We start from the raw sequence: 10,591 nt of genomic DNA, 5'->3' as shown, positions 1-10,591 counted from the left end.
ATCTGAGTCTCTTTGGCATCTAAAAATTCTGACTTCCTTCTTTCTTCCTGCTCATATAAATTGAAACCACTAAAAAAATTTATTCAAATAGGAGATTTGGTGGCTTAGATTTGAATGTCCCCCAGAGACCATGTGCTAAAGGATTAGTTGCTGGATGGGGGCATTATTGGGAGACAGTAAAAACCTTGGGAAGTTTGGCCCAGTTCTCTCTCTCTCTCTCTCTCTCTCTCTCTCTCTCTCTCTCTCTCACACACACACACACACACACACACATACACACTAGCCAAATGAAATGGAGCTAGTTGATAATGACCGAACCCTCTTAAATAATGAACCACAATAAACCCCCCTTTAAGTATCTCGGGTATTTTGTTCCAGAGAGAGAGAGAGAGAGAGAGAGAGAGAAGAGAGAGAGCAAGAGAGGAGAGGACAGGAGAAGAGAAGAGATTGTGTGTGTGTGTGTGTGTGTGTGTGTGTGTGTGTGTGTGCAAGAATCAGGAAAGATGCCGTCCACATTGATGAAAACTCTTTAAGAATTCCTGTAAGGCACATCAGGATAGATAGAAGCAAAGAGAGGGACAGATCATCCTCAATGAAGAAGAAGTGACAGTGAACCGGAAGAGGAACCCACAAAATCTCCAGGTAGATTAAAAAAAAAGGAAGTACAAATATTATCTGGTTTATGAAGTGATTCAATCATTCAGAGGATAATCAATTCATGGAACCAATGCAAATGAGCCCTCCATGGAGAGAAAACATCAGGGTACTCTTGTTTTTCTTTTAAGATTCTTTCAAATAAATAATATGATCTTAAGGTGAAAGAGGTCCAGTTAATGCAGAGACTTGAAGCTTAGATCCTACAGAAAACTGAATCTGTAATAAAGGTTATCTAAAGAGAGCTACCATAAATCAGGAAAAGACTTGAAGATTGAAAATAAAGCCATGGTTCTAATTGCAGAAAGAAGGATCATTCTCTCATTTCTAATTTTATCATAAAAGACTATGCATCCCATTGACAATGTAACTTCCAATCTATTTGGGCTAGAAAAAAAAATTTACATAGTACAGATTCCTTTAGACGTGATCTTACTATGTAGCCCAGGCTAACATCAAACTTTGACCCTCCTGCCTCAACTCACCCAAGTTTTGGGGTTACAAGTGTATACTACCATGTCCAACCATAATACGGATCTTATGAATCTGAGAAAATTGTAAATAAAATTATATGTAAAGCCCTCACTGCCTTAAAGCTCAAAATTCTCTTAATGATAATTCAAACAGATTGACTTTTTATTTTCCTCTGCTTGGACTTACCTGTTTTCCGTTTGAAAGTAAGCTTCCTTTCTTACATATTTTCATTGGCCCAATAAGGCCAGTGAATATATCTTTGGTGGGGTCTACAGCAGAATAATACATCCTAGAGAGGCACACAGGGTCTGCATGAGTGGGCCCTACTCCTTTGGGCACAGTCCATTCATAAGTAAAAGTTTCTTTGGGTGCCACATGGGAGGCTGCTTGAGGACGAGGCACACCTACAAGAAAGGTCACAGTAGAGAAGTGAAGTGTGTCTTTTCTAATGCGGTAGGCTGGGTTTAGGAATCCACATCTGAGTTCCTTGGTCTGAATTAGAATAGTATCTCCTTTGCGCTGTGTCAAATTTGACAGATCGGTCTGATAAACCTCTAAACTTTTGTTTGTGTTCACAGATCCCCTGGAAATACACGTATTTTTTTTTTCTCCAAAACAGAATTAATCTTGAAGGTAAGCATCACTGTCTCTGTCTCTCCATCGGCAGACACTGTTCTGGAAGTAGGAAGTGATCAGCACATTTTTTGTTGACAAGAACAGAACAGGAAATTATGACGGCATTGAAAGGAACTATGCCTGTGAACCTTTTCAATTTTTCTAAATTGGCATTGGGGGAAAATGAGACCAGAAAGCCTCAATAACTTACCCATCGTTACATTGCAGTTGGTGATAGAATCATGTGTTTTCATTGGTAAGAAACTATTCAAATATATCCATATGATTGAATATTCTAAAATATATGTTCCTTGTTATTTTTATTTTATGGGAAGAGTGTATTGCCTGCATGTAGGTAAGTGTACCTGTGTCATGCAATGTCCACGGAGGACAGAAGAGGCTGTTGGATCCCCTGGACCTGGAGTTATGGACAGTTGTTAGCTGCCATGTGGGTGCTAGGATTTGAACCCCGTTCTTCTGCAAAGAACAACCAGTGTTCTTAACCACTGAGACATCTCTCCAGCCCCATTATTGAATATTTTTATGATTAAAATTACATTCATAAATGCTTATAATGCTAAGAGAACAAATTGGGCACAAAACTAATGACAGGATATTTACATGCTATGTGTGCAGTCATAGCATGAAAGCAGAAGGGTTATGTATGTGATTGTCTGTAGAATTGTGGATAAATAATGTTTGGGTTATAACCTATATTTTTCAAATATTCTAAAATGAGCATCAGTCCTTAATGTTAAAGGAGCTTTTCTTCTTTAAAGATTTACTTATTGGGGCTGGAGAGATGGCTCAGCAGTTAAAAACACTGACTGCTCTTGCTGACCCTGGTCCAGTTCCCAGCACTAACATGGCAGCTATCCACTGTCTGTAACTCCAGTTTTGGGAGATTCGACTCCCTCTTTTGGTATTTGTGAGCATGGCATGACAAAGGTACACTTAAATACATGCAGGCAGAACAGTCATACACATAAAATAAAATTTACTTATTTTTGTTTTATGTATATGAGTATTTTGCTTGCAGGTCTGACTGTGCACCTTGTATGTGCACTGCTTGCAGATTCCAGAAGAGGGCATTGAGTCCCCTGGAACCCGGGTTACTGATGGTTGTTAGCTGCCATGTGGGTGAGGGAAATTGAACCTGGGTCCTCTACGAGAGCAGACAGTACTCTTAATCTCTGAGCCATCTCTTCAGTCCCCACAAAATTACTGGAACTTTAGGGGCTAGAGAAATGACTCAGTGGTAAAGAGCACTGGCTGTTCTTGCAGAGGACCTGAGTTCAGTTCCCAGCACCCACATGGTGGCTCACAATCATCCATAACTCCAGTTCCAGGGGATCTGATGCTCTTTTCTGACTTCTATAGGCATTGCACTACATGGGTGCACTTACACACAGGCAGGTAACACACATACACATCAAATAAAAATTTCTTTTACTTTTAAAAATAAATTTTTAATTGAATTTTTGTATATTTCTGTTTTTTAACTTAAAAAAACTTTATTGAGAATTTCATACATGCATATAAGGTGTTTTGATCAAATCCACACCCACTCCCTCCCCTTCAACACCTCCCATATCTCCCCACAACTTTTTTCTGACAACTTCACGTGCTCTTTCTTTTTCTTTCCTTCCTTCCTTCCTTCCCTCCCTCCCTCCCTCTCTTCTTTCTTTCTTTCTTTCTTTCTTTCTTTCTTTCTTTCTTTCTTTCTTTCCTTCTTTAATGGGGCTTTTTGCTACTCTATCATTTCCCTCTCTGAAGAGGTAACCCTAAAATCTTTTAGGGATTAGATAAGAGTTACCAAATACTTTTGACATTTTTGGTCTTTGGAACAAGAGTATGTTGCTAAGAGGCCCGAGGACATTTTGACTTTTAGCCAAGAAACTGGCTCCTCTTAGTAAAATGCCTGAACAATGGCAAGAGCAGTGTTAGCTGCCCTGTTTTTGGTTCTGCAGGGCACTGCAGTGTGTTATCAAACACTGCTGATTGGTCATAGAATTCCACACTCACCTCCTTTCAAGATGTGAGCAGGTGGGGCATAGTATGTGCCCTCATTGTCCACTGTGAATCTCACCCCTGTTGGCTGAATGCTGAGAGGATATGGGCCTTTGTTATGAAAGGTGACTTTAATTGTGTCTCCCACTTCTGCCCAAATGACAGGACCTAGGGACAAAGAAAGAATTAATTATTGTTACTTGTATGACTTGCAGAGTGTGTGAGACAGGTAAGTTTTGTTTGGCTGTGCCTCTGACAAGTACCACCAGGGAACAAGATGCTTAATTTTTGTCAAGTTGGCAAGCTTGATTTTTATTTTTATTTATTTTTATTTTGTGTATACGTGTATTGCCTGCATGTAGGTAAGTGCACCAGTGTCATCCAAAGCTCGTGGAGGTCAGAAGAGGCTGTCGGATCCCCTGGGACTGGAGTTATGGACAGTTGTTAGCTGCCATGTGGGTGCTGGGATGTGAATCCAGGTCTGTGTTCTTAACCACTGAGCCATTGCTCCAGCCCTGCAAGCTTGATTTTTTAAAATATTTATTATTTTTACTTTTTATGTGTATGAGTATTTTTTATGTGTATTTTTATTTTTTATGCTTGCATGTAAGTAAGTTCGCCCGTGTTGTGAAGAGGCTGTCGGATACCCTGGGACTGGAGTTATGGACAGTTGTTAGCTACCATGTGGGTGCTGGGATTCGAACCTGGGTCTTCTGCAAGAACAGTCAGTGTTCTTAACTGCTGAGCTATCTCTCCAGCCCGGCAAGCTTGATTTTTAAAAGCTTGCTCTTGGGGCTGAAGAGATAGCTTGGTGGTTAAGAGCACTGGCTGCTCTTTCAGAGGACCTGGGTTCGATTCCCAGCACCCACATGGCAGCTGACAACCATCCATAACTCCAGTTCCACAGGATCCAATGCTCTCTTCTGACCTCTTCTAGAATTTGCATGACCCAGGCACACATACATGCAGGCAATACACTCATATACATAAAATAAAAATAATAAATAAAATATTTTTTTAAAAAAAACTTCATTCTTGATATGACACGGCAAAATTGGAAAGAGGCAGGAGTTTTGTTTTTTTTAAATCCAGCTTCAGGTCAATGAATTTGGTTATTATTTTTCCCAAAGTCATCAGTAAAATTTATACATCAGAAAAATGAATTCATAGTGTCTGTACAATAGCTCTACGTGTGCCCTTTGTCCCAAGTCCAGCTAAGTTATGTTCTTTTGGGTTTTAGACTTTCCAACTCTAATATCATTATCAACTGTAGAATAAAATGCACTGTATAGTACATAAATCTTAACTGCAATATGCAAAATGATGCTTATTGAGGGCTTCTTATGTCTTCTGAGCGTGACAAGTCATTTCAACTCTACCACAATTTCATGTAGCAGTAACCATTATCATTTCCATTTTATAGAGACGAACAAGCACAGAAATTTAAGTAACTTTCAAAAGTCATCCAGCTAAGTAAAGAGAAATGACACTAGGTATTCACTAGTTACAAGTGCGCAGCAGGAACTTGGTGCTGCAACCTCCAGGACAGATCCAGCACATATCTCAGTAGGCTCTTAGTTTCTAAGAAAGTGCACTTTTAGCTGAGTAGCCTCTAACGAGTTATATATATAAACCAAATCACACACACAGTTTTCCTTATGTCTTTGAAGAGAAAAATAATCATTTGCAGTCCGTGTGACTTTTAATAGTGAAGATTTGCTCCATTTTAACTGATGTCTCCTCCACATGCCAGGTTTCTCGGTGGAAATCACGCTGCAGGTCCTAACATTTCTATTTTGAGGTTGGGCTAGCCCAGGAGGAAAGTATTCCAGCCATGTATATTCTAACTTACCCAGGATGCCAAGGTGTTCCTCATCAGGGCCTCTTTCCTTCTGATTTGTGAAGGACCCATCTGTGTACTCACGATATACCAGTTTTTTATAAGAACCACCAATTCTTGTAGCACCTTGTTCAAAGAATACCACCGAATCACTGTCAAGAGGAAAAAGGGGTCAGTGCCGGTGCTGAAGTAGAACAGGAGCAGGCATTCACCTGCTCTTGAAAAGAGAAATTCTAGCAAGTGCTTCGATCTGAACGCCAGCTGTGATTTACAGCAGCCCCCACTAACTGGCGGACAGTGGCACTGAGACCTAGACTACTGTTAGAGGGATGTTTGGTGAAGGAGAATCAAGGAGATTCCGTTTCTTCAAGTCAAGTGAAAAAGGTTTCTGTGGGGCACGAGTCACTCATGCTCTACAACAGAATCTTTTCGTTCAGTTGACGGTGTTAGGATCACAGCAGCACATTCGTGTGTGTGGGCGCCAGCCAGGGGCTTGCCTTTGTGTGAGTGACTGTGTAACAAACTTGGTATAATTCTCATTTTCCAAATGGAGAAATTAAATCTCAGTTATTTGACTTTGACAAAACCACCCTCCCTATTCACCTCTTTTCTCATTTGACATGTGGGTTAGGACCCGATTTTTTCCAGAACTCCTGCGGTGTATTGTTGATAGCGTGACAGGCAAGCTGACCCTCCTTCTGCTCAGGGGTCATGTCTGTCAGAGGAGACCAGCTATGAGCTAATAGCATAAAATGTAAAGAACACAGTGTTACAGAGCATTTCTCCCACACTTCAGAAGCTTTCCAGGGGAAGGGATGTTTTAGAACTCTAAAAGTAGAGCTAGCAAAGTGGTGTGTGTGTGGTGAGGGGATGGGCCAGGTGATTGCAAACAGGAAACACCCAGTGGGAGGCTCAAAGGGGAACTCCTTTTTGCCTGAGAAATTTTTGCATGACCTTGGGTACTTAGGTATATAAATAAGCTTGCAAATCGAACATTATTGATACCAAATCATTAATCGATTTGAAAACACTTTCGAATATATATGATTTTGCCATGTGTTAAAAACGAAAACAAATATGTGTATTGATGAGATGAATGAGCTTGTTTATTTTTACATAAAGTATAAGTGTTGGCTGAATATTTGACATGCAGGACACAGCATCTTCAGCATGTTTCAGAGTTAGTGATGTTTTGGTTTTAGAAGTGCCAATGCAGACAAATATGTAAGACAAAATGGCATGAGTATGTTTAGGTCCACTTCAGAAATTTTCGGAAATTCTGCTTTAATCCCAAGCAAAATTTTATTTAATGATTTTTTTTTGGTATGAAAATCAAGTTAACAACTCAAATAGAGATATTTAAAATCAAACATTGTAACAAATACTATCCAAAAATAAACTAATTTGTACATGCATGCTAAGGAGTGACAGTAGAGAAATATTTTTGTTTGCTCTAATTAAACCATTATGTGTCTATGAGCTGAAAACTTTGTATGTACACTAAAAATTCTGCAGGTCATTATATATGCTAGTCTCAAATTCTGAGCATTGCCTGGTATGATGGCACATGCAGTACAGAATGTGCATGTTGTGCATTCATATGCAAGGCTGCATGCAGTGAAGTCACGTGATGCAACACAGCCATGTGCTGCCCAAACCACTTGGAACCATGGAGCATTAGGTTTTAAGCTAATTTTCGTAGTTGTGCATCCTGCAAGCTGTTACTGTTGCCACATTTTTCACAAGCCTTACTTCATTTGTGCAATCCCGCATGGGGTTGTAACCCTAAGTCGGAGCACAGCAGGAGCAGAGCCTGCAGCGCAGGGCAGGTGAGGAGTGAGGAGTGAGGCTTGAGAGATGGAGTGGGCAGGGATACATGGTTAAGGTTTTGGTACTGCTTCATGGCATTACTGAAGGATTTAAGCATTCAAGGTGAGTGTTTTAGGGAGATCCCTTCAGTAACTGTATAGAGAATGTGTTAGGAAATAAAATTCCTCAGGAAGAGATGAGTCAGAAGACTACTTTTATAATTTCAGTGAAAGACGGTGAAGAATTTAGTCACCTTGGCAAAAAGGATGGAAGGAAGAAGAAAGCTTTGAGAGGACTTTAGGAAATGACGAGATGGTACCTGAGAGAGTGGGAGGAGTTGGAGGAGAGAGGGAGTCAAGGACACTGTGAAACCAGTCCCTGAGTGGGGAGACTGTTTTGCACAGGAGACAATAAAATTCAGGTTTAGACATATTGAGTTGGGCATGCCTCATTCAAGTGGGGGTGTCACTAAGAAAACTGAAATACAAATCTGAAGTTCACAAGACCCTTTTAGGTTGGAGATGCATCTCTGGGAGTCATCAGTGTGATCTAGTGCAGCCTGGAACTTCAAACTCTGCTTCGAGAGTCACAGACCTATGTGTGGTTAGGCCCAGCTCTCCACTGTTGCATGACACTGAGTAAATTTCTAAAACTTTCTAAGAAGGAATTTTGGTTTTGAGACAGGATCTCTCTGTAGCCCCAGCTGGCCTGGAACTCGCTATGTAGACCAGGCTGGACTTAATCTCACAGAGATCCATCTGTCTCTGCCTCCTGAGTGCTGGAATTAAAGGTATGTACCACCACACCCAGCTTCAAGAGGGAAAATTTTAAGATGGGTCGCAGACCGGGCTTCTGTGAGACAGTGATATACAGGCAGAAGTGGAGCAGGGTGGTGGCACAGTCTTGTTGACAATTTTAAAAGGTCACCTTGTTGTGGAAATGACCAATAGGAAAGGAAGGCTGAAGCGGGAAGAACAGTGTAACTATAAAAATCAGTCAGACACGTAGGAAGAGTAATTTATATGCATCAGAGGATACCACCCAAAGGTGAAACCCTACACTGGGAGAAAATGTTCTGTTGGGTATGTGATAAGGAGCTAAAATTCAGGTATCTAAAGAACCATAAATCAACGCCCAAAATGACCCCAACCCAATTCAAAACTGGGCAAATGACATGAACGTACATTTCTCTGACTATATAGCCAACCCCAAATAGAGGCTCCATATCAGTAGTCATAAGGGAAATAAATGCAAGTCCAAACTACTGTATTACCTCACATGTGTTAGGGTGACCACTATTGTCATTGGGGGTGTGGAACATTTTGAAATTGTTTTATATTGCTGGGAGGTCTATAAAGTGGCGCAGTTATCTTGAAAAGTGCTGCGGTAATTCCCCACAATGAAACACAGAATTACCATATTATCTGGTTATTCTGCTTCCAGGTAGATACCCAAAACCATTGAAAGCAGGGAACTGAACAGATGTTTGTGCGCCAGCGTTCATGGCAACGTTACACTCATGGCAACCAAAACGTCCATGAACAGATGAACAAGTAAAATGTGCATGCATGTGATGGAATATCGTTCATCCTAAAAGATAATTGAAATTCTGATACATGCTACATTGTAAATGAACCTTAAGAATATTATGCTAAATGTAATAAATATTTGATTCAACTTCTATGAATTTGCCCACAGTAAACAAATTCATTAAGGACAGAAAGTAAAGGAGAGGTTATCAAGTGAGGTAGGATGCTAAAGTGAATAGTAAACATAGATTTTCTATTTAGGATGATGAAAAAGTTCTAGAAATTGATAGAGGTGATGATTATATAACACTTTAAAGTACTTAATGCTGCCAAATTGTACAATATTATTTTTAGAAATGTAAAGCAAATTAATTGATCACTATAATTGTATTGATGATTTTCTCAGGGTTTGTTCAGACTTTGATGACATTTGAACCCATTCTTGACTGTGAACTCAAATGTCATAGGTGTCAAACTCATACTCATACCAAGTACCTTAATAAATCCTTAGCAGTCTAGTTACCCAGTATCGCATGCTAGGATAATATTAACTGCTGAGTCAAACTTTAATTTGGGGGAGCTATTTGAGGGTCTTTGAGGGATCTACCTTTCAGGAGTTGTTAGGTTTTCTTTGGTGAAGATGTCCACACCAGAGGGAGCATAGTTCCATATGATTTCTTCAGCTGCAATGTAATAATGCCTGACATTTTTCCCCCAAATATTGTCCTCCAACAAGGGCTTGTTACAGTTCTGAACCCGGAAAAAGGCCTGCAAACCAGCTGAAACAGCACAGGGAACCATCAGTTAGTGGAGACAATGCTGATGAGATGACAGGTGGAAATTGAAGAAACAGGCAGAGAAAGCACTGTACGCAGGTACAGCTGTAACAGTCGTATACTGGTGGACAGCTCAAGTGTTTTAACAGACATGTTGGGACAGTAAGCATGTATGTTTTCAAAATATGATACCAGTTTCTAGGGGCTGAAGAGATGGATCAGCAGTTAAGAGCGCTAGGTACTCTTGCAGAGGACCCTGGTTCAGTTCTTAGCACCCACATGGCAACTAACACAACCATCTGTGACTCCAGTTCCAGGGGACCCACACCCTCTTCTGGCCTCTATGGGCATTGCACACACAAGTGCACTTACATGCATGTAGGCAAAACACTCATCATACACAGAAAACATAAATTAAAAAATTTAAATACCTGTTTCTCTTGAGAGTCTCAATATCACACACCAATTAAAATTTAATTTATGAATCAGGCTTCTGTTTATTGGAGGAACTTGTTTTAAAAATAATAATCTTTGGGAAGAATTACCTTTCAGGGGTTATTAAGTTTTTCAAGCACCTAGATTAAGTCTAATTTTCTCAGGAGATACATTTCACAAACAAATCATTTTTAAGAACAAGAGATGTTTTTATAGCCCTCTCTTATGGTGACAGTGGAAACACTGGCAAGTTAGAACAAAGAATAGATAAATAAGAAATTGGTTATTCTTGACACAAGTCAAAAAGCTACTTTTCAGCATGATAGGTAATTTTTTTTCACAATATTCTTTATTTCATATTGAGAAAGTACAAATAATACTATACTTTTATGGCAGGGGCCAATATCTTTTTTCACGCAATAAAATATTTTTTGATTTTATTTTTTTTT

General features: G+C 39.8%; 1 protein-coding gene across 4 annotated transcripts in view; it reads right to left on the bottom strand.

Moving 5' to 3' along the window:
• The window catches only part of Cp (ceruloplasmin), a 61,817-nt gene that overhangs the window by 34,672 nt on the left and 16,554 nt on the right, over nucleotides 1-10,591 (bottom strand). For all 4 annotated transcript variants that reach the window (XM_008848041.3, XM_029553526.1, XM_029553525.1 and 1 more), the window contains exons 6-9: nucleotides 9,539-9,710; nucleotides 5,606-5,745; nucleotides 3,769-3,921; nucleotides 1,315-1,532 (exon numbers count right to left, since the gene is read on the bottom strand). In XM_008848041.3, coding sequence (XP_008846263.1) covers nucleotides 1,315-1,532; nucleotides 3,769-3,921; nucleotides 5,606-5,745; nucleotides 9,539-9,710 — 683 coding nt within the window. The remainder of the gene's footprint in view (nucleotides 1-1,314; nucleotides 1,533-3,768; nucleotides 3,922-5,605; nucleotides 5,746-9,538; nucleotides 9,711-10,591) is intronic.

The sequence above is a fragment of the Nannospalax galili genome, unplaced genomic scaffold, assembly GCF_000622305.1.
Source record: "Nannospalax galili isolate Female #2095 unplaced genomic scaffold, S.galili_v1.0 scaffold423, whole genome shotgun sequence".
Taxonomy (NCBI): Eukaryota; Metazoa; Chordata; class Mammalia; order Rodentia; family Spalacidae; genus Nannospalax; species Nannospalax galili.
The sequence above is the reverse complement of the archived record's forward strand: the minus strand, read 5'-3'. Positions and strand labels throughout refer to the sequence as shown.